The 24,674-nt window shown below is 44.7% G+C and overlaps 1 protein-coding gene across 4 annotated transcripts in view; it reads left to right on the top strand.

Moving 5' to 3' along the window:
• The window catches only part of KCNJ1 (potassium inwardly rectifying channel subfamily J member 1), a 95,445-nt gene extending 85,600 nt beyond the window's left edge, over nucleotides 1-9,845 (top strand). For all 4 annotated transcript variants that reach the window (XM_073570001.1, XM_073570000.1, XM_073569999.1 and 1 more), the window contains one exon: nucleotides 7,332-9,845. In XM_073570001.1, the coding sequence (XP_073426102.1) occupies nucleotides 7,354-8,475 (1,122 nt within the window). In that variant the 5' untranslated portion in view covers nucleotides 7,332-7,353 and the 3' untranslated portion in view covers nucleotides 8,476-9,845. The remainder of the gene's footprint in view (nucleotides 1-7,331) is intronic.
• The last annotated feature ends 14,829 nt before the right edge of the window (nucleotides 9,846-24,674 follow it).

Raw genomic sequence — 24,674 nt, 5'->3', positions numbered from 1 at the left:
CCCATAATGTCCTCAGGTTTCCCCCCATAATATCCTCAGGTTTCCCCCTTAATGTCCTCAGGTTTCCCCCATAATGTCCTCAGGTTTCCCCCCATAATATCCTCAGATTTCCCCCATAATGTCCTCAGGTTTCTCCTCCCCCCCATATGTTCCTCATCTTTCTCCACCACACCACATGAATATGTCTGCACCATCCATGGCCTTGCTCCTCACACACTGTCCGGGCCCAATCTTCCCTTGCACTGACTCCATATAGCCGCTAGCGTCCATCCCCGACCCTAACCATCCCTTCCTAGCCCCCAGAGCATGTCCTAATTTACATCAATAACCTTCTTCGGCGTCTTCAGCTCCATTACCCGTCTGGAGCACTTACCACCAACCGCAACGCTGCCTGCCTGAGTCTTCGCCTCTGAAGAGCCGGCCGCAGGCGTGTGACGTCAGCAGCGTGATCATGTGACCTGATCACGCTGCTGGTGCTTCATTGATGCGGAAGTGTCGGCGGCGGTGAGGCGCCGCTGGCACTTACAGAACAACAAGTCACATGTATGTACTGGCGTCTGAAGACGCTAGTACACTGACGCGCAGCACATTCTCTGCAGATAAGGCAGAGAACGGGAGAATCAACTGAGTGTGGGGGCGGCAGAATGCCGCTGACGGGGAGTCTCGACTCTCCTGCTTGGACGGCCGCATCAGGCGGCCCGATGGCGCCCCCTGACAGCTGCGCCCGGGGCAAATGCCCCGGCTGCCCCCCCTGGATACGCCCCTGATAATACAGGAGGTAACTCAGGATCTGTAATGTATGTACACAGTGACTGCACCAGCAGAATAGTGAGTGCAGCTCTGGAGTATAATACAGGATGTAACTCCTGATCAGTAATGTAATGTATGTACACAGTGACTGTACCAGCAGAATAGTGAGTGCAGCTCTGGAGTATAAGGCTGAGTTCACACGTGGCGTTTTTTTCGCGTTTCCGCGGCGGTTTTAACCGCGCGATTTTGCCACGAAAACGCGAAAAATAAGCATCCCATGCATTCCTATGGGATTCCGCAATGCTGTGCTAATGCTGCGGTTTTTACCGCGGCGGAATCGCTTCGCGGTAAAAACCGCAGCATGCTCATTAATTTGCGGAATCGCGGCGATCCCGCACCCATAGGAATGCATTGTTCCGCTTATTTCCCGCATGTGGCTGTGCACACCATGCGGAAAGTAAGCAGAACAATTGCGGATGGTACCCATGGTCCGGAGGAGAGGAGACTGTCCTCCGGGCTTTGGGTACCATATCCCTGTAAAAAATAGAATTTAAAAATAAAAAATATTGTTATTCTCACCCTCCGGCGTCCCACGCAGCCTTCCCGCTTCTCTTCACGCTCTCGTTCCCAGTAGTCCTTTGCGAAAATGCTCGCGATGACGTCCCTTCTCGCGGGATCGCGAAGTCTCGCGGTCATTCGCGCAACGTCATTGCGAATTACCGCGAGACTTCGCGATCCCGCGAGAACTGACGTCATCGCGGGCATTTTCGCAAAGGATTACTGGGAACGGATGCGCGGGACGTCGGAGGGTGAGAATAACACTATTTTTTATTTTTTTTTACATTCTATCTTTTACTACTGATGCTGCATAGGCGGCCTCAGTAGTAAAAAGTTGGTCACACTCGTCAAACACTATGTTTGACGAGTGTGATCAACCTGTCAATCAGTTCTCCAAGCGATGCTCCAGATCGCTTGGAAAACGCTAGCATTTTGCAAGCTAAATACGCTTGCAAAATGCTAGTTTTTCCGCGGGAAAATCACAGGAATTTAAAATGCGATTTTCCCGCGGACTGGAATTCCGGAATTCTCGCGGTAATTTCCGCGAGAGTTCCGGTACGTGTGCACTTAGCCTAATACAGGATGTAACTCAGGATCAGTAATGTAATGTATGTACACAGTGACTGCACCAGCAGAATAGTGAGTGCGGCTCTGGAGTATAATACAGGAGGTAACTCAGGATCTGTAATGTATGTACACAGTGACTGCACTAGCAGAATAGTGAGTGCAGCTCTGGAGTATAATACAGGATGTAACTCCTGATCAGTAATGTAATGTATGTACACAGTGACTGCACCAGCAGAATAGTGAGTGCAGCTCTATACAGGATGTAACTCAGGATCAGTAATGTAATGTATGTACACAGTGACTGCACCAGCAGAAAAGTGAGTGCGGGTCTGGAGTATAATACAGGATGTAACTCAGAATCAGTAATGTAATGTATATACACACTGTGTTTAGAGTTTGTTCTTTTACATTTCATAATTAATGTTGTGACTGGTCAGGAGAGTACAAATTATAACCATAACCATGAATGCGCTGCAATGTAAAGGTATGATGCTGACCTGTCTGCAGGCATGTGGAAGTTATAACAGGAGAACTAAGGTAAACAGTTATTAACAGCCCTGCGAGCATACATACATTTCTATATTCTTGCTCATACAGGGAAAACAATCAACCAGTTGACAACAATAGTCTCAGATCCTTCTGTTCTAAAACATTCTACATGCAAAAATAGCAGTATACCGTCCTGATCATCTTTATTGGCATCCATGAAATGTAAGTACATCATGTAGAATATCTCCTGAAAAAAATGAATCAAGTAAAAGATTTTGTTGTATAGAGTACTCGTGTTAAATACAAAAGAGCAAATAATAATTAAAACAAAAAAACAATGAGAGGGAAAAATAGAAAAACCTGACATGAGAATGAAAAATCATCTGTGATTGTCGGTGCTCATGTGACATGAAATAGCCAATGAATAACATAGTAACATAGTTAGCAAGGCCGAAAAAGACATTTGTCCATCCAGTTCAGCCTATATTCCATTAGAATAAATCCCCAGATCTACGTCCTTCTAAAGAACCTAATAACTGTAAGATACAATATTGTTACGCTCCTGGAATGAGGACTTCAGTGTTTTAAAAAGCCACATTGCAGGCCTTGTTGCTTTGTCACAATGCTGAAGACAAATAAGCTGTCTGATGACATCAGAACTGCTATTAGCAAACAACATATTTCCAAAGTGTAGAAAGCCATCTCCTAAAACCTTGGTATCCCAGTTTTAACAGTGCGCAATGTTATTAAGAAGTTTGACAAACATGGAACTATTAAAAGCCTCCCTGGACGTGGGGAATAGAGGAAAATTGACAAGAGAGGTCTTCGAAAGTTGGTTCGAATAGTGGAAAAAACACCACACCAAACATTCAAAGATTTGAAGGCCAACCTTGAACAGTCTGGGGTTATGGTTTCAACAAATACCACATGCTGCACACTTAACAACCAAGCAGAGCTTCATGGGCGAAGGCCAAGGAAGAAACCTTTACTGAAGAAAAGACACAAAAAGGAGCCTGATTTTTTTCCAAAGAGTACCTTAACAAACCACAATCCTTCTGGGAAAATGTGATGTGGATAGATTAAACAAAAATAGAGCTTTTTGGCAATGCATAGCAACAATCTGTTTACAGATGGCACAATGAAGCTTAGACGGAAAAGAACACCCAACCAACAGATAAGCATAGTGGAGGATCCATAATTCTGTGGGGTTACTTTTCTGCGTCTGGTACTGGAGGCCTTGACCGGATCACAGGAATCATGAAATCAGAGCATTATCAAAAGATTTTAGAGCGAAATGTAGTGTAAGAAAACTTGGTTTGTGTCGAAGATCATGGGTCCTCCAGAAAGACTAGGACCCAAAGCACACATCGGAAAGGATGCAGGAATGGTTGAAAAATAAAAAAATGGACTGTTTTAAAATGGCCAGCAATGAGTCCTGACCTCAATACTTTTGAAAAAGTTTGAGGAGAGCTAAAATCTCCCATTGGGAAAAAGAACCCTGCAAACATTCAAGAGCTCCAAAGGAAGAGTGGGAGAAAATATCATCTGAGAAGTGCAGGAAGTTTATCGATGGCTACAAGAAAAGTTTGGAGGATGTCATCAATGCCAAAGGGTGTGTAACCCAGTATTAATTTGGGGTGCCTTTATTGCTGCACTGCTGCTTATTATGTTTCTTCTTTGAAATTGCAAGATGCAAGTTGAAAAACAATGTTTTATTGTTCAATAGGATGGAGTATACATGGGCGCTACCTATCTAAAAATTAGAACTCAGATGCAGCTGGTAAGAGGACAGGACTGTGTCGGTTCCTGTTTTAAATTGGAAAAGAGCATGTAAATATGTGACTTACCACGCTATACTGAGCAGATGTACAGAAAAAAGAGAAGTCTTTGGTTGTGAGTAGATAAAGGGATTATTGGTTCAGTTGTTGGTACTTACTTCAAATGAAGGAATTGTAGAATATTCTATGTAGTTTAAGGTGTCTAACTAGCGAATACTTCGCCCATAGTTTTGTAGTGATGATTTCTTGTAGTAGCCGATGATACTGGTGGAGTAATAAAGATAAAATTAGAGTACCAATAATGTTAATAATCCACACTGCACCTCGTATATCCACTGTACTCACTGTACTCTATTCCATTTGGCATGGTACAGTGTTACTTGCTCATGGACCAATATCACGGTGCTGTGCAGGAAAAGGAGTTTGATTTGATTAGTACCGGTGACCATAGGTTGGACACTTAGTCCCAGTTAAAGGAACACATCTGCACTTACTTGTGCTTGTTTTATGCTGACAAAAAAAGGTAAGCAGGAGCACTATCTGATGCAGTGAATCTCTGACTGTAAGAGAAATTATATCCACTATATGGATGATGGAAGCCGCCGAGTGGGCAGTGGGTTCTGATAGGATGCTTATGCTGATTCCTGCTGGCTGAACCGGAGCAGGAGCGATAACCGCTGCTGCGATGAATATAGCAAGGCACTAGATAAAAAATGATCCACTTAGTACATTATCATTACACCGATCAGTCAGTCCTAATAGGACTTTTGTGGACAAAAAATGAAACGCATATATAATATAGAGTAATTACAAACATAGTGATCCATTTCAAGTGTTTATTTCTGTTAATATTGATGATTAAGGCTTACAGCCAATGAAAACCCAAAAGTTATTATCTCAGTAAATTGGAATAATTAACAAAAACCACCTGCAAGACTTCCTAAGCCTGTAAAAAAGGTCCCTTAGTCTGTTTCAGTAGGTGCCACAATAATGGGGAAGACTGCTGACTTGACAGATGTCCAGAAGGCAGTCATTGACACACTCCACAAGGAGGGTAAGCTACAAAAGGTAATTGCTAAAGAAGCTGGCTGTTCACAGAGTGCTGTATCCAAGCAGATTAATGGAAAGTTGAGTGGAAGGAGAAAGTGTGGTTGAAAAAGGTGCACAATCAACCGGGATAACCGCAGCCTTGAAAGAATTATTAAGAAAAGGCCATTCAAAAATTTGGGGAAGATTTGCAAGGAGTGGACTGCTGCTGGAGTCATTGCTTCAAGAGCTACCACACACAGACGTATCCAGGACATGGGCTACAAGTGTCGCATTCCTTGTGTCAAGCCACTCATGACCAATAGACAATGCCAGAAGCATCTTACCTGTGCCAAGGAGAAAAAGAACTGGACTGTTGCTCAGTGGTCCAAGGTGTTGTTTTCAAATGAAAGTAAATGTTGCGTTTCATTTGGAAAGCAAGGTTCCAGAGTCTGGAAGTAGAGTGGAGAGGCCACAATCCAAGCTGCTTGAGATCTAGTGTGAAGTTTCCAAAATCAGTGATGGTTTGGGGCGCCATGTCATCCGCTGGTGTAGGTCCACTGTGTTTTATCAAGATCAAAGTCAGAGCGGCCCTCTACCAGGAAATTTTAGAGTACTTCATGCTTCCATCTGCCGACAATCTTTTTGGAGATGGAAATTTATTTCTCCAGCAGGACTTGGCACCTGTCCACACTGCCAAAAGTTCCATAACTTGGTTTAAAAGCAACAGTATCACTGTGATTGATTGGCCAGCAAACTCGCCTGACCTTAACCCCATAGAGAATCTATGGGGTATTGTCAAGATGGAGATTGGGGAGACACCAGACCCAACAATGCAGATGAGCTGAAGGCTGCTATCAAAGCAACCTGGGCTTCCATAACACCTCAGCAGTGCCACAGGCTGATCGCCTCCATGCCACGTCGCACTGATGCAGTAATTGATACAAAAGGAGCCCCGACCAAGTATTGAATGTATTTACTGAACATACATTTCAGTAGGCCAACATTTCGGATTTTAAAATCATTTTAAAGTATTCTAACTTACTGAGATAATGGCTTTTGGGTTTTCATTGGCTGTAACATCAACATTAACAGAAATAAACACATGAAATAGATCACTCTGTAATGACTCTGACCATATAATATGAGTTTCACTTTTTGTAATGAAGAACTGAAATAAATTAACTGATGATATTCTAATTTTGTGAGAAGCACCTGTATATTGCATGACAATTTTGAGTTCTTATTTTAACTTTTTCTAAAAGAAAAATTAAAAACATTAGCAAAGATGAAATACTGAGCTACAGAATTACACTGGGCCAGCTGTGCGTGTTTTTCCAGGGTCATTATCTGCTGACCGGAGGGTAAGGTTGAAGAATGCTGCCCACCGTCTGGTGGCACCAGGTGCATAGTTTTAGGAATTGTGATTAGGAAACTGAAGTACGGGCAGGAATGCCATGCTTCTACATCCTATGTAGTTACTCAGGGCATGACCTAGAGAGTGGATCTAAAGATAGTAAAGGTCAATACAGCATTCAACATAATGATCTTTATATGGTTAACAAGGCATCTACAGCCAAGGAGGGTCACCAGTAGAGAAAGGATGGCACGGCCAACACTGAATAAGAAATAGTGCAGGCCAGTTACTTCTTAAATCAGCGGCAGGACGATTACTATTTCATCAACACACCCAGCAAAGACTGAAATAACCATTAACTTGACTCTGCAATCATTAAATGTACAGTAAATGTTAATCAAAAAACAGTTATTAGGTCGTCCCCAGTGTCCCATCCACAAGGAGAAGTAAAAATATAACTTCAGTGATGATCTTAGAACTTGGAGTCATTAAGTCCAAAATTACTCAATCTATGCCTGAAATAAGTACAGGAAAACTACATTTTTATGGTATGTATCTAGAAATAGACTTTATATTGTCAGAAATGTCAGATATCCAGCGAGGCATAATCCCTATAGGTCGAGATCACCAATGTTTACTTGAATGTTGATGTGGATGAACAGGAACAGCAGCAATACCTAGCACCAAAATCTCTGGCATGAATCCCAGTAGTTTTCTTCATGTAATACATAATCGCTGATCCATCACATTACAGTTTTGTCTGCCTGTAACAACTTGTCAGACTGATATTATCCCTGTCATTGCAGGTGGAATTGACTCTAGGCTAGGATGCTCTCCTACCTGAGGAAGACTTTCAACATCCACCTCAAAGAAAACAAGCGTCGCCGGGCACGACTGGTGTCTAAAGATGGAAGGTGCAACATTGAGTTTGGTAATGTGGAAGAACAGGTCGCGTTCTTGGCTGACATCTGGACCACTGTCCTAGACCTGAAATGGAGGTACAAGATGACCATCTTCATCTCAGCCTTTCTGGGGAGCTGGTTCCTGTTTGGCTTGCTGTGGTATGCCGTCGCTTACTTACATAAAGACCTTCCAGAGTTTGACCCACCAGCTAATCGCACGCCATGTGTTGAAAATATTAATGGACTGACCTCTTCATTTCTCTTCTCTTTGGAAACCCAAGTCACCATTGGCTATGGCTTTCGCTGTGTGACGGAGCAGTGTGGGACAGCTATATTCCTGCTGGTCGCTCAGTCAATTTTGGGGGTCATTATTAACTCTTTCATGTGCGGAGCCATCCTAGCTAAAATCTCGAGACCCAAAAAGAGAGGCAAGACGATAACTTTCAGCAAGAATGCGGTAATTAGTAAAAGAGGGGGGAAGCTTTGTCTACTTATCAGAGTGGCAAATCTCAGGAAAAGCCTTCTGATCGGGAGTCATATTTATGGAAAACTGCTGAAAACGACGCTCACCCCAGAGGGGGAAACGATCATCTTAGATCAAGTCAATATTGAGTTCGTAGTGGATGCAGGAAACGAGAACCTCTTTTTTGTGTCTCCACTGACAATTTACCATGTGATTGATAAAAGCAGCCCTTTCTTTGAGATGTCAGCAGAGACTTTATTACAACATGATTTTGAGCTTGTGGTCTTTTTAGACGGCACGGTGGAGGCAACAAGTGCCACCTGCCAGGTCCGAACTTCTTACATCCCTGAGGAAGTGCTCTGGGGGTTTAGATTTGCCCCAATCGTGTCAAAAACCAAGGAAGGAAAGTATCGCGTAGACTTCAGTAACTTCAGCAAGACTATTGAGGTGGAGACTCCACACTGTGCATTCTGTATGTACAATGAGAGGGAGGCCAAAATCAAGCTTAAGATGGGCTATGACAACCCTGCCTTCAGTGTCACAGAGATTTCAGAGACCGCCGGAGCAAGTGAAACCAAAATGTAAAGGCTTGGTGGGTTTTTTTTTCCTTGGAAGGAGTATGGTTTTTCCATGAGGAGCTAGAAAGAGTCTAATGGACTGAATATTTGTAAAACTTCTCTATGAGAAAGAAAAATATACAAACCAAGTCCTCAAATGTCTCATTAAAGATCCATCAACTAAATAGATAGGCGAAAGGAGAAAGATGGCTTTCAAAAAAATATACAATACAGTAACTACCTTAGTGATATATTAAGTGTAAAAATTATTATATCTTTTATAGCTTAAGTCTTTTTCATACTATTACCACAATAATGTTGTAAGCAGAGCACAAAAATCACAATTTATGTATAACACTAAGCCGAATATGTTGACATCTGCATACAGAGTGTTCATATGGCATACTTGCATGTAGTATAAGGAAATATATATTCATATATACACTGGTCCTATTCATTTCACAGACCCTTAAAGATACAGTGAGCAGAAATTTGCTGCCAAGGGATATAAATTATAGGAATCAAACCTATGTTTAGCACTTATAGGTATGTAGAATTACAGCACTTTTGTAATCCGGCAGCATGCACAACTCTGTTCCACTATATCCTGCAGGGAGAAGAGATGAACGGCTGCTTGTCGCTAATTCTTTTCTACAGTTGCATTATCAGATAAAAAGTAAAAGGCAATTAAGAAAGCAAAATACTTCCTGATCTATAGGTAGCAGCAGTGTAGACCTATCATTAGCCACAAGAATCATCAGTATTTTTTTAATATGTATATATATATATATATATTTATATATGGATGCAATATAATTTCCACAGGAAAAGTAAACCCAAATGATTCCTATTGTATATTATAGTGGAGGCCAAAGAAATACTGTATGGTGAAACAAAATCACTTATTGGGCTTATGCAATGAGTTCTTCAGAGACTTCTGTATCCATCGTACAGGTCTGTACTATAAGGCTAGGGCTACAGACTATGTGACCGCAAGTCTCCAGAAAGTGGCTCTGACTTTTCTGTAAATAAAACCACCAAGTGGCAGACAAGTTGCGCACACGTCGCGTGTGACTTGCAACAAAGTGTATAGAAAGTGAATTGCGTGCAATTTTCAACCAGGAATGAAAAATCCAACACATTTGGAAACAATAGACACTCTATGTCGTAGCGACAAGGTAACATAATTGGAAATTGTTGCATTCAGTGTTGCAATGTGTGCAGTGATCTCAGTGTCACCGTTTCGTCCTGGCTTTAATGTCACTGCAGAACTGAGGGTAAACATGGTTGTAATGTATGAAAAGTCATGCTATAAAATCATCTCTTTATATTTATGTGCCATTGTGAATTAAACCAAGGCTTTGCAAAAAAAAATAAATAAAAATTATATTACTATTATATGTAGTGTCATCTGTAATACACTGGAAAATTAAACTTTTAATTAGATGATTAATTCATTAATTGACATTCACAGCCACTTTAATTGCAGATGTCTGTGTGAATGACTTCATTGCAGACCTGTTGTGCCCCTGGGACTTGAATACGCGATCGGACATTCCACTGATGTGACGGCATCGATAATTTGCCATGTTCAAACATTGCCGGTGCATCTCATCAGTTTTACACACACCTTCATCTTCAGGTACTGACACAAAGTAACACGTGTAATTACATTGTAGAAGGTGAACTTCTGAAGAAGAACCAGAAAGATTGTAGAAATAACAACAATAAAATGTCTAGTGGTAGAGGAAATGTTCACCAGTATAGTAGTAAGATCAAGGCTTCGTGTAACTAAGGCAATGAAATATACATATATGTCTGTAGCTGCATTCGCTGCCAGTCCAACTTATACGGTAATTATAAGCCAGTGACCAATGATATAAGTAAATGATGCTTGGTGTAATGTGCAGCGAGCAACTCTGGGGAATTAACTTAATAACAGGACACCTTCAGACGTTCTCACATTGCATCTGAATATAAATAGAGTATAGAAAAGAAAAATAATAGGTCAGAGCCACATGTCTTCAGCCGTCATAAATACCAGTCATATAATTAGAATAATAATGTATCTATTCTGGCTCCCAAATACATTACAGTAACGTAGGTTGCACCCGCTGATATTGGTATATGGGGAACTCCTGACTCTCCTCTGACAGATAATGTTGGGGGAAGAGACAGATCGAGCACATCAGATTTCCCTTTTGTTTTCTAAAAGATAAGCTAGACTGTCCCTTAAGCCCCTGTCACACACAGCGAGATCGCTAGAGAGATCGCTGCTGAGTCACAAGTTTTGTGACGCAACAGCGATCTCATCAGCGATATCGCTGTGTGTGACACGTATCAGCGACCGGTCCCCCTGCCGGGTATCGCTGATCGTGCTCGAAAGCCCTGGACATTTTTTTGATCGTTCTCCCGCTGGCCAGCACGCATCGCTGCGTGTGGCAGGCGGGAGACCAGCGATCAGTGAGCAGGAGCTGGTTTCCAATGTAAACCGCGGGTAACTAAGGGAGCGCGTCACTTAGTTAGCCGTTGTGTACCTTAGATACCAGCGCGCTGGTGCAGGGAACTGGTATCTAAGGTAAACAGTGGGTTTCTAAGCGCCTTGCGCGCTTAGAAACCCGCTTTTTACCTTGGTTACCAGCTCCCTGCACCAGCACACTGGTATCTAAGGTACACAGTGGGTAACTAAGTGACGTACGCGCTTGTCACTCACGTCGTCGCTGTCCTGATCGCTGCTGAGATCTGCCTGTTTGGCAGCTCACCAGCGATCATGTAGCGACACACCAGCGATACTGACAAGGTCATATGGTTGTCGGGATCGCTGGTGCGTCGCTATGTGTGACGGGGCCCTTAGGCAAGCTAAGCACTCCGATGTATTAAAGACTCAGGAGAGATAGATGTTGGCTGAATGATCCCAACAGCTATACATTTTGTATGGAGGTGTAGGAGATGGACGTGTGGAGGGGGGCTTAAAATCTAAGAGAAGATAGGGGCATCCTGAACCTACCCATATAGTAGATAAGTGCTCGTTAAGGGCAAAAATCTTCCCCAGTAAAGAAGCCTTTAAGACCCAAATAATTAGGCCAATAATCGAAAAAGAGTATTCACAATTATCCTCCCGATATATAAGGAAAATGCTTCTTTATGGGTAAGGTGATGTTTATGTTTGCTAAAAAAAATGTCATTCTCGACAGGTCATCGCCGCGTGTAACCATTATTTACTGCCAAGAAAATGACATCTATGCACAAATAACAACTGTGTCATCAGTCATTCTGTGCAGCTTGTCTAAACTAGGCAACAAATGACTGCTGATCACAACCAGTCTGACTAAAGGGACCCCTAGTCTTATCATTAGAAAGTTTGATGGGTGAGTATCAAAAGTTTGTATTCTGTAGTTAATGAGAAACCAGTGCAGTGGCTGGCACATGGGAGAGGCATCAGTGTACTGGCTGGACAGAAACAGGAGACTGGCTGCTGAATTCAAGGTCGACTGGAGAGGGGAGAGTTCAGTGAAGGGAAGAGCAAATGAGTTGCAGTAATCAAAAAGAAAATTATTCAAATTAAATGATGAAGGAGAAAACTAAAGAACATGTCTGTCAAAGAGACTCTGTGACTGAGGCCTGATAGTCTCCAGTTGGCGCCATTGGTGTGAGATGCATGTCTTTTTGGTTTCTTTTTTGGGAGGTAGGTAGTTAGGAAAGAAATGACGAGTTAGTGCACAGCTGAGCAGGGTTTAATTTATGTTTTGTGACAGGATGTAAAAATCTTTATATTTATTTGTTTTATACACCAACAGTAAAGAACAGGAGATGCCCTGAATGATCCAAACTTCTGTGTCACTGTCTCTGCCTGCATTGATCCAAGGTTATTGCAGAATTAATTGTCAACAACCTGACAGTAAGGGGAGAAGGAAAGGAACCAAGACTGAACCATGAAAAACCTAACAGTAAGAAGAAGCGAGAACCTAAGACCAAACCTTGAGCAATTTCAACAGTAAGGGGAATAGGAAGAGATGCAAGACCAAGACTTGAGGAAACACGACAGTAAGGGAACAAGAAGGGGAACTAGGATTAAATCCTGACAGGGCGCATTCAGGCATCTGCTCAAATTGTTCAGGGATAGGTCTGTAATTCACAGATTGTCCGTGGGTCTCCCGACCTGAGTGAGACAGCCTAATACAAATATATGAAACTTTTACGCTCTGGAAACCTGCGGCCAATCCATGCATTGTAGTCCGATCTCAATCCGATTTGACCGGACATTTGAATGCAGCCTAGGCAAAGAGTAGGAGACGTAAGACTGAGCCCTTTGAATCCCAAGGAGAAGAGACGGCAAATTTTCAGGCGCTGAAAGAGCAGTCAGTGAGGCACACAGAGAACTCAGAGAGCGGGATCCATAAAGTCTGCAGAGCGGTCTACAGTGTCAAAGCTGCCAAGTTCAAGATGCAACAATACAGTCGTTTACATTAGGCGTAGGGTAAAAAGTGAAGGGAGTTATCAGAGAAACAGCAGATTAGATAAGAGGAGGCCAAATGTTCTACCAGTTTTGAAATGGAGAGGAGATTAGAGACAAGTCTACAATTAACTGTAAACAGATTATAGATTATTTTTTTTGTCAGGAGCACAGCTGGCATTCTCCTGCCAATACAATGTCTTCCATACCAGCATCTATCATCATGAATATTCAGCACTGAACATGTCAAGTCTTAAGGCCCTTTTACATTTAGCGATGCACCAGCGATCCGACCAGCGATCCGACCCGGTCAGGATCGCTGGTGCATCGCTAAATGATCGCTAGTGAGCTTTCATACAGAAAGATCTCACAGCGATTCAGCAGCGACGCAGCGCACGATACTTACCATTCACACACAGCGATCCTGACGTCCTCCCGCCCGCCTCCACGCGTCGCTCGTCGTCACAGCAGGAAGTCTCAGCAGGAAGCGCCCGACGAGAAATGGAGCTGGACATTCTCGCGCGATCAGCGATGGACAGCGGGGGAGCCGGTCGCTGGTAAGTATCACACATAGCGATATCGCTAGCAATATCGCTATAACGTCACAAAACCAATGACGTTTTAGCGATATTGCTAGCGATATCGCTTAGTGTAAAACCCCCTTTATACTTATATGTAATATCTGGATATCTTTCCGTCTACAATGGAAACCCAGGTCCATACAATAAGTGCAGCTTGAGCACAATGTAATGGCAGTATAGTACTATACTGTCACAGGTGTGTCAGGTGTGACAGACACTCAACCCGGATCCGGCTGTAGAAGGTCTTTGCGTTTAGCTCAAATACCTTCTTGATTTTTGCATTTCTGTTATGGAGCGATAGCCTTCTCTCTCTAGGACCCAATAGTTACCTCCACCTTCTGCTGCTAATCACACACCTGGGCTGAAGGTTTAAATACATTCAATTGCTGCTGCATGGTGCAGGTTTTAGCTCATACTTGCCTCAGTATTGTTGGAAGTTCTAGCAGTTGGTTAGTGTCTTCCCTGAGGACCCTTGGAGGATTGCTGGCGTGACATCTCGGTTATCTTCTCAAGCTAAGCGTTTCCCCATCCGTCTAACCTCTCTGTCTTTAGTTTTAGTGGTGACTGACTAGTGCTTACCACGCCCCCTCCCTATGTAGGGCCTATTGCTAGGGTCAGGCAGGGACTAGGTTCCTGCTCGGTGATAGGTGCAGAACCTATATGGGGACATTTAGGGCAGACAGGGTGATTTTAGATCTGACTAGGGGTCTCCACTTCACTTTTCCCCAGTGTTTGGGCACCCCCTTCCCTTTTCCCTTTGTTGTGCACTTACTTATCCTTCACCCAGCATCACATATACATGTCTGTTGTGTACTCATTTTCTGGTTTGCCTCTGGTTTCTGGTGAGGGAGCTGGTTGTGCTGACAGAGGAGTTGTGAGTTCTCTTTCCGGGCTCCCTCTGGTGGTGGCAGGAGGTAATGAAGCTGATCTAATTAACAGAGACCTGCCACCTGATAATGAGGATGAGGATTGGACATCTGGAGTCTCAGACTGGATTTAAGACAGCCGACTCCCTATTCCCATGCTGGTGATTTTTCCTGCCTCCTGAGATCTTAGTTTCCAGTTCAGTTCCTGACTTCTCAAGCTAAGTGTTCTCTGCTAATGTTCACATTTGATTTGGTTTGGTCTATTCAGATTTTTGTGTGGTCAGCCAGCCACGGCTGGTGCTGTGCTGAATTTCCATTCTTATGTCACTGTATGTGCCAGTTTGCTTTTTGTCCCTTATTAGATTGGCCTCTTTTTGCTCTGTTCCCAGAATATGCCAGAGTGCTGATATAGTGGGAGAAGTCTAGTGACTTCAGGGGGTTTTTTGCTATCAGAAGTGTTGGACATTTTTGCAGTTTTTTTTGGCGTGATTGCAGACAGTATCTTTCCTTTCCTGTCCTTTCTAGTTAGTGTGGGCCCCATCGTTTGCTCAGCCTTTTTTCTACCTGTGTTTGTGCTTTCATCTTGTCTCACTGTCAATACATGTGTGGGGGCTGTCTATTCCTTTGGGGTCTGCTCTGGGGCAGTTTAGATTTCCTCTTTTCTTGCTTTAGGCTTATTTAGTCCTCCGGCTGTGACGAGGCATCTAGAATCATCGTAGGTACGCTCCACGGCTACTGTTAGTTGTGTGGTTAGGATCAGGGGTCTGCAATCCGTGTAGTTACCAACCTCTCTGGTTTTTCTGTGACTTGGCTTGGTCTTGTTTCCCTCCTCGGTGACCCAATCATAACAGAATCACCAGCCTTACCGCAGATTCTAGGGTACTCAAAAGCAGGAAAGAATTGTTAAAAAAAAAAAGTGTCAGAATTTTTTTTTTATATGTATTTTTTCCTCTTTTTCTCTGGGGCCGTAGGAGGATTTTTTTCTCTAATGGAGATTAAGCAATTGTCTGATTGTGTGGAGCAGCTCACTGCTGAGGTGCAGGGAATTTCCACCAATCTCACTCAGTCACATGCTGTCGAACCAAAGATCCCTACTCCTGATGTGTTTTCTGGGGATTGGTCTGAATTTTAAGAATAATTGTAAATTATTTATCCTACACATGATCCCGAAGGTGCATTCCACATATCTGCGTGCACGACTTAGCCTATAATTAAAAATCCTCCGCCGGGCATTCAGTCCCCTCCGTGGGTATGGGCGCAGCAGGGTGATCATTAAGGGAAACGCCTCATCCGATACCATCACAAAGGGCACTGGATGTGTGGAAACCCGGCAAAGGTCTTGGGGCTGGGAGCGTTCCGCCATCTCGAAGAATTTGCTGACCAATCTGTGACGTTCACAACACCCGAGAATCCCCAGTACTACCATAGGCACCAACGTCGAAGGCAACAAATTTGTAATGTGCATCAGCCACCGCCATCAGGACCACCGAAAAATACTTCTTATAATTAAAGAAGCGTGATCCTGATAGTGGTGGCTTCTGCACTCTTACATGTTTACCATCAACTGCACCTATGCAGTTTGGGAATTTGGCCACAGACTGAAAGCCTGCTGCAACCTGCAGCCAAGTCTCCTCGGTTGGGGAAGGCATTACGATGGGCTGCAACTTCTGACAGATCACCTTACATGTGCACCTCACAATTTGAGAGATGGTGGATTTACCAACTCTAAATTGGAGGTGTAGGGATGTATAGCTCTCTCCTGTGGCCAAAAATCTGAAAATGAAAAAAAAATGATTATTAGAAATGATTGCCGCTATAAGATGCGGACACCGCCATTCATGGTTTTGTACAACATTCTGAAATGCTGTCGTAAACTTCCTAGTCCAACAATACCAATAATAATTTTGGTTGTACTTAAATGGAGGGGGCCCAGTCTAGTAATGTGGGTTCGCCGCAGCAGGTGCAAAAGACATCTCTCATTATGACCTGTTTGCGCCAATTGGCAGCTGAGCTGGGGAGAGAGCATCTTCAGCACCTGCCGCCAGGGAACAGCACTGTTGCGCTTTTCCAGCGGCGCCAATTTGTGTCTCAGAGAGTACATCCATGTGTGTCTTGTGGACCGTGCTACCATTAAAAAAAACACAAAAACAAGGCACACGTACACACGTTCCATCACACCACGCTGACATGTGCATAGACCCAATCATTGAATTGGGTGTACGTGTGGCAGTGTCTCCAGGACATGTGAAAAGTGTGACCACATGTACCAGAGACACTGACAGGTGAAAAGGCCTTATGACACAAAAAACCCAAAAATGAAACAATATACTTACCGCAAGGTGATGAGCAGCCTTTCCTCAGCAGAGATGGACTTCCTCATCACTGTGTCCATATACGTAAGCTCTTCTCCCATTATGCTCAGAAGCCGGTCAAATGCCGGGATGGTGAGCCGGCAAAAGGACACAAATTTCTCAGGATATCTGTAAAAAAATAGTAAGTTACATCAGATACAGATTTCTTCTACTGACAAACTTTTCACATAACAAAATCTCTTCACATATGATTAACTTACCTTCTCAAATCTTGGTATAGCACACGAAAGTGACCCTTTCCTGTACGTTCTGCCACAATGGGGTGTACCCACATTCTTCTTGGTCTCTTTCTGGCCTGCAAGTAAGATACAAAAATATGGGTTAAGGTCCCGTTACACTTAGCGACGCTCCAGCGCTCACGAGAACGATGTGATGTGGTAAAGATGGCTGGTACGTCGCTACATGGTCACTAGTAAGCTGTCAAACAGGCAGATCTATTCAATTACACAGCAACAATACGGCGATCCGTAACAACTTCAGCGGTCATTGGGACCTTGTCACTCAGCAGCTATTATGACGACTCCCGCCTATGGCCCTGAATTCTGCGTCACCATCGCAGTCGCTCATTGGCAGCAAACATAGCGATGCATGCGGCCAGCGGGACACCAGCGATAAAAAAATGGACAGGACATTCAAGCACGATCAGCGATATCCAGCAGGGGGGCGGTCGCCCATATCCGTCACATGTAGCAAGATTGCTGGCGAGGTCACTGTTGCGTCACAACAGCTGTGATGTTTCAGCGATCTCGCTAGCCATCTCACTATGTATGATGAGGACTCAAAAACAATATTTTACACATAGTGTTGCTTACCTGGAGTCTTTGCTGATTCAGATAATTGAGCAATACTCCCAAAGACTGGAGTCGTTGTGGCCTGCGTAGCCATATATTAGTTTCACCGTGTTCTTCGCCATGCTCTGTGCTTCGTTGTTCACTACGCTCATTTTCACGGTTACCACTCATGATGACGAAAGTGTGCAGATTCCAAAATGGAGATTGATGAGAAGAGGTTGGACTAGGAAATGACATCACATTTTTTTTCTTTTTTGAAGTTTCTTCTCTATTTATTGCTTACAAAAAAGGCAGACAAATCAGGCTGAAAAACGCAAGCAAAACCGCACAAAAAATGCATGAAATAAGCATAGAAACTGCATCAAAAAGTGAATGAAAACCGCAGGAAAACCGCAATCAAAAACCGCACAAAAACTGCACAAATACCGCACAAAAACCGTATAAAAACCGCAATACTACCACCCTGCGGTTTCTGGCAGGAGATGCAGTTTTTGTGCAGAAAATTCTGCACAAAAATATGCAATGTGTGCACATAGCTTTATAGTTTGTGGGCTGGTGGGATTTGTGTGGCAGGGCTGCATTTTTGTCCCAGTCTGGCCTTGTGCCAGGCCTACCATTGCCATTAATGACCCTTGTTCTGGATACTTCTGTGTTGTTCTTGTATGTGCGTGTGATGCCGCTGACATCCTTGTGTTTGGACACCTTATTTTTTTCTGTTTATCTAAATCAAAATGTCCACTATTGTACTCAGTTTTACAATATGGCTACAGTATAAAAATTTACTTTGTGTGCGGGGGGCATCATTTTGCTGTTCGCCTCGGTCAGCAGAGAGGCTAGGTTCACCCCTGTCCATGGGTGATATACTCCGAATGAGGGTAGGTACCAGCACTCCTCATTTTCCTTTAAGGGAGGCGCTGGCTCCGCATGGTTATTATGGAATATCTTGCTCATAAAAGGTGACAATGTGTTCTTTCATCTCCGGTTTGTTGCTAAGTGTGCGCTGGAGAGAGTTGAATCTGGACAAGGCTTGTTCACTATTGTTCAGGAGTCTTACCCTGGTAGCTCGGAAGGGTAGGGGAAAAACCCAGTGATTAGTCTCGTCCGTAAAAGGAATCTGTCACCCTTTTTTTTTGCCCTATCAGCTGCCAGCATTGACATCAGGGACTTATCTACAGCATTCTGTACTACTACAGGAAGGGAAGAAGAGGACGGCATCGTACGAAGATGGGAGGCGTCGGTCCGGACCGCGACACCCATCTGACTGGACCGCCCCCTCCGGTGAGTATAATCTAACGTGTTTTTCTTATTTTTCAGGTTACATCGGGGGCTTATCTACAGCATTACAGAATGCTGTAGATAAGCTCCTGATGTCAATGCCGGCAGCTGATTGTCCAAAAAAAGGGTGACAGATTCCCTTTAAGGAAATTCCATGTCTTCCATTGACGGGGCTGCTTTGCTGTCATCCTTAGTTGTATGAACCACCAATCTTCCCAAGTTGTCTGCATAGGGAGAAGGGATGACATCAGGCAGCTGTACGGGATCTGGAGGCTCCTCTTTCACCTATAGTGATGAGGGCATGGTTTGCAGAAAGTAGTTCGTCCATCTCGGCATACGCTGGTCTTAAAGGAATCGACTCTTTTTCGGTCCAAGCATACATTTCCTATTACTACCCACCCCAAGTCGAGTTTTTGGGCATAAGGGGCGTAGTCAGGACCATTACACTGTTGACGGACTTTATGTATCCTTACATTGTCTCTGCCGATCAGAAGTACAATTTCAGCATCTGTGTCCATAGGTGGGATAACGCTGACTATGTGTCTTAGGTGTGGTTGGTGGAACACAGCTTTTGGGGTAGGAATCTCATCCCTTTGGTCAGGTATTTGATCGCATTCGATTAATGTAGGTAGGGGTATTTCTATGCCTTCAATGATAGGAGAAGCAATGAAACTTTGTGCCCTCCTGCCGCTAGTCTCTGTGCGGCCCGAGCAAGTATTTAGAGTATAGGGCGTTGCTGGTCCCTTGATTCCAAAGGCTTCAAAGAACTTAGGTCCTGCTAGGGATTGATTGCTCTGATCGTCAATGATGGCATGCATTTTTACTCTCTTCTCTGGTTGCCCTTCTGGATAAACTCTGATTAGGCATATCCTGGCACAGCATTTATCACTTTGGCTCTCCCCACATACCTCTGAGCATGAATGAGCAGGAGACAGCTGTGGTAGACTTGTCATGGTTCTGTGGCTCCCCCCCATGGCTTGCTGCTGGACTACGGGTCACTGTGACTGCTGGATCGCTGATGGATGAGGTCGGATGCAAGGCTGATGGGTGTTTGTCGCTATGACACTCTTCACACTTAATGGCAGATTTGCAGTCCTTGGCCATGTGTTCTAATGAGGCGCAGCACTTGAAACACACCCCAAGTTCACTGAGGATTTTCTTGCGCTCCTGCATGGTTTTGGATCTGAAGCCTCTACATTTGTTCAACGAGTGTGGTTTTTTGTGAATGGGACACTCACAATTGAAATACTTATCCCTCGACGGAATAGTGTACTGTTTATCGGCAGTTACTGCAGGTGGTGGCAGGTTAGTCTTTCTGATGCTTACACTATTTCTCAAGTCCTTGTGGGTCGCCCTCCCAGGGCCGTGGGGTACTCGGTGCCGGGCCGGTGTCAGCGGGATGAGTCACAGCAGCGCTGACCCGGACTGTGGCCCTGGGCACCCAATTAAAAGGGGATGTTGTGAATGGTGGAATGTAGTTAGATGAATAGTTCGTGACGCCACCTGTGGTGCTTAAGCCGACGCTGCATGCAGATCCGCTGGGACTGATGGTATGGTGCAGCAAACATGTAAAAGCTCCCCACAGGTGAAGCTATAGTCCCAGGGCAGTGTAGATGTGGTCGGCACGGGGATGTAGCGGTGCCGGAAAGGTAGGAAACAGACAAGACACAGCGAGTTGCAATTTCTGTACCTTTACTTGGTAACTGCAGTCCAGGTTCCTGATTACAGATGGTATTGGAGCAGGCTAGCCTGGAAGCAATTCAGGGAATCTCTCTCAGTAGATGGGTTGTGCAGTCTCCTTACTAGTGCTTATTCGAAAGAAGTACTCCCAGTACTGAGTTACACTGGAGTTCCAGGAATGGGCCAACATACCAACAACAGTGTGTGGCAACCTTATGAAGACTTACAGAAAACGTTTGACCTCTGTCATTGCCAACAAAGGATATATCACAAAGTATTGAGATGAAATTTTGTTTCTGACCAAATACTTATTTTCCACCATAATATGCAAATAAAATGAAAAAAAAACAGACAATGTGATTTTCTGGATTTTTTTTTCTCAGTTTGTCTCCCATAGTTGAGGTCTACCTATGATGTAAATTACAGACGCCTCTCATCTTTTTAAGTGGTGGAACTTGCACTATTGCTGACTGACTAAATACTTTTTTTCCCCACTGTATGTGATGGGTGGTATTCCTTGTGTAATGCGGGTAGACCTGCGTAATACTGGTGTAGGGGGTAATGTACTGGATACACCACTGGGGGTTCTGCATGACACAGGGATCCTAGATTGTCTGCGAACTCTTAGACTCACCAGGGGCATAACAGGTTCACCACTGGCAGGGCGAGGGTTCTCTGGCTCCACTGCTGGTGTGGCATCTGCTGCCTGATTTTCCTGACCCTCAGGATTTCTTTGAGTCACGTCTTCCTGTGCTACCAATTGGGGAAATGTTACGTTAACACCGGCACCACTATAGCATCATTTACTTTAGTCCAATTCGCAGGGAATTCCCCAAGTATTGTGCTGACCTTCTCTTCTTCCTGTATGGGTTGGATGTTATCCGGTTCTTCCACTCTTTCCTTCAGCAGGTCAGGACATAGTTTCAGGTGATCTCTTGATATTGCTGCTGAGGTTTCTCCTCCATCTTTGCTAATAAGGCATACCTTGGTATTATCAAAGTTTGAGGGCAGAATTGTATAAGGTTCAGCTTCCCATTGATCATCCAATTTGTGCAATCTTCTCTTCCTTTTTAAGACTTGTTCTCCCGGCGACAAAGGAATGGCAGGTGCATTTTGATTGTAAAGCTTTTCCTTTTTTTGTCTTGCCTGGGCTAGACTCTTTTCCATGCATTTTTGCATTCTTCTGTACTGTTATTGTCTTTCTGTATCCCAGTCAGCATCTGGTGATGTTACTTCGGGCGTAAGGACTCCCATGTCCAAATCAATAGGCAGTTTACCATGTCTTGCTCTCGTTAAGTAGGCTGGGGTACAGTTGGTGGAATTCACTGGAATATGGTTGTAGAGGTCCACCAGATCTGGCAACTTCTCTGGCCACAGATTCCTCTCCTCCAAGGGCAAAGTCTTCAGTAGGTCAATCACTACCTGGTTCAACTTCTCACAAATGCCATTGGTCTGTGGGTGGTACGGTGTTGTCCGGATCTTCTTACAACCATACAAGTTACAGAATTCCTGGAACACTTCTGCCTCAAAAGCTGGACCTTGATCTGTAAGCACTCTTTCAGGGTATCCATGTGGTCTACAGAAGTGCTGTTGGAATGCTCTGGCTGCTGTCCTGGCTGTCTGATCTTTGACAGGCACAACTACCAGGAATATTGAGTAGTGGTCCACAATGGTAAGAGCACAGATGTAGCCTGACTGGCTTGGAACCAGCTTCACATGGTCCTGGGCTACCAACTCAAGGGGCTGTTTGGTGATGATTGGCTGTAGAGGAGCTATCTGGCTCTTTCGATCCTTCCTGCGCAGGTTCCGGCACCACCTCTCAATGGCTTTCCTCATACCAGCCCAGTAGAACCTCTCCCGGAGCAAGGCTTCCAACTTCTTCCATCCGAAGTGTCCAGCTCCATTGTGGTATGCTTCCAGGACCATTGATGCCTCTCTCTTTAGGACTATCACCTGCCAAACCAGCTCATGAGTGCGGGCATTGATACTCCTCCGACACAGCTTTCCGTCATAAATGAACAGCCGACCTCTTTCCTTCCACAACTGCTGGGTTTCTTTAGAAGCATCCGACGCTGGGCGTGAGTCAGCTTGTGACAGTAGCTCCTTCACCAGGCGGACTGCAGGGTCACTATCTTGCGTTTCTGCCCAGTCATGATGGGGCAATGGATTCAGGGTGACCTCCTTCAAGCCAGACCGTCTATTTCTCACTCCTTGAGCACGCTGGGCCGCAAGTGGCCGGTGGAAGGGAGGTAACTCTATTTCTTCAAGAGCCTCAGGGTCTTCTCCTGCATCTGGTAAGTTAGGCATTCTGGACAGCGCATCAGCATTGGCATTCTTGTGCCCTGCCCGGTACATGATGGTAAACTCATAGTTAGATAGCCGAGCCATCCATCGCTGTTCCAGTGCGCCTAGTTTTGCAGTGTCCAAGTGCGTCAACGGGTTGTTGTCCGTGAAGATAGTGAACTTGGCGGAGGCTAGGTAATGTTTGAACCTTTCGATGACAGCCCAGACTATGGCAAGGAACTCCAGCTTGAAAGAACTGTAGTTGTCAGGGTTCCTCTCAATGGGACGCAGCTTCCTGCTGGCGTAGGAGATCACTCTTTCTTTTCCATTCTGTACCTGCGACAGTACAGCTCCTAGTCCCACATTGCTGGCATCAGTGTACAGCACAAAGGGTTTGTCATAATCTGGGTAGGCCAGAACTTCATCTCCAGTGAGAGCCATCTTCAATCTGGTGAAGGACCTTTCCAACTCTTCAGTCCATTCAAAGGTGGAATTTTTCTGTTTGGTCTTCTTGGACTGCCCCACCAGAAGATTTTGCATAGGGGTGGCTATTTCACTAAAGCCTTTGATGAATCTTCGGTAGTAGCCTACCAGTCCAAGGAATTGGCGTACTTCATGAAGGTTGCTGGGCTTCGGCCAGTCCCGGATGACTGTGACCTTATCAGGATCTGGTGCCACACCTTCTGCACTGACCACATGCCCGAGGTACTGCACCTTGGGCTTCAGGAGGTGGCACTTGGAGGGCTTCACCTTCAGGCCGAAATTGGACAAAGCTTCAAACACTTCAGCCAGGTGTTCCAGATGATCTTCATAGGTTTTGGAGAAAACAATGACATCATCCAGGTACAACAGGACCGTCTCAAAGTTCATGTGTCCCAGGCAGCACTCCATCAGCCGTTGAAATGTTCCTGGGGCTGTGCAGAGCCTGAATGGCATATAATTGAACTCACAGAGACCCATTGGAGTGGTAAATGCTGTTTTCTCCTTGTCTGCCTCTGCCACAGGAACCTGCCAATACCCACTAGTGAGATCTAAGGTGGAAAAGTAGTTAGCAGTTTTAAGTGCAGCTAATGATTCCTCAATTCTAGGTAGTGGGTAGGCGTCTTTATGTGTAATGCTGTTAATTTTCCTGTAATCAACACACATTCTCATGGTACCATCCTTTTTCTTTACAAAAACTATGGGAGCTGCCCATGGGCTACAACTGTCTCTGATAACACCTGCTTCCTTCATCTCCCTCAACATACTCTTAGCACATTGGTATTGTGTTGGGGGTATAGGTCGGTACCTCTCCTTTATGGGTGGATGGTCTCCAGTGGGGATATGATGTTGAACCCCTTTTGCCTACCCAAAATCTAGTGGGTGTTTGCTGAATACCCGCTCATACTCTTGTGTCGCTCTGTATACCCCATTTTTCTGGTAGGAGGGCGTAGAGTCAGTTCCCACCTGCAGTTGCTGGCACCACTCCTCCATCTGTTTCACAGAGCCATTGTCCTCCACCTGATCGGATGAGACCAAGGGCTCTGCTGCCTGCAAAGAGTTGTTATTGACAGTGAGCAGCTTAGCAACTGTGGCGTACCGAGCTATTGTGGCCTCCTCCTCCCCACAATTCAAAAGGCGTACAGGTACTCTCCCCTTTCGTACATCAACCACCCCTCTGGCTGTCAGGACAGTGGGCCTGCTATCGGAGTATACTGGTTCTACCAATGCCTGGTAATCTCTCCCTCTAAGACCTTTAGCTGCCCGACACCAAACCAACATTTCACATCTGGGGGGTATTGCAGTGGGGAAGGGATCACTCACTCTGACACTGCCAATTTCTCCGCCAGAGAGTTCTACCTGTTGTCTTTTCATCAGGGCTCTGATCTCCTTCTGCAGGACTCGTTGTTCACTGGAACCAGCAGTCTCAGCCACCTGTTGCAACAA

Source organism: Dendrobates tinctorius, unplaced genomic scaffold (genome assembly GCF_039654945.1).
Source record: "Dendrobates tinctorius isolate UK_male_01 unplaced genomic scaffold, ASM3965494v1 ptg000028l, whole genome shotgun sequence".
Taxonomy (NCBI): Eukaryota; Metazoa; Chordata; class Amphibia; order Anura; family Dendrobatidae; genus Dendrobates; species Dendrobates tinctorius.
The sequence above is the reverse complement of the archived record's forward strand: the minus strand, read 5'-3'. Positions and strand labels throughout refer to the sequence as shown.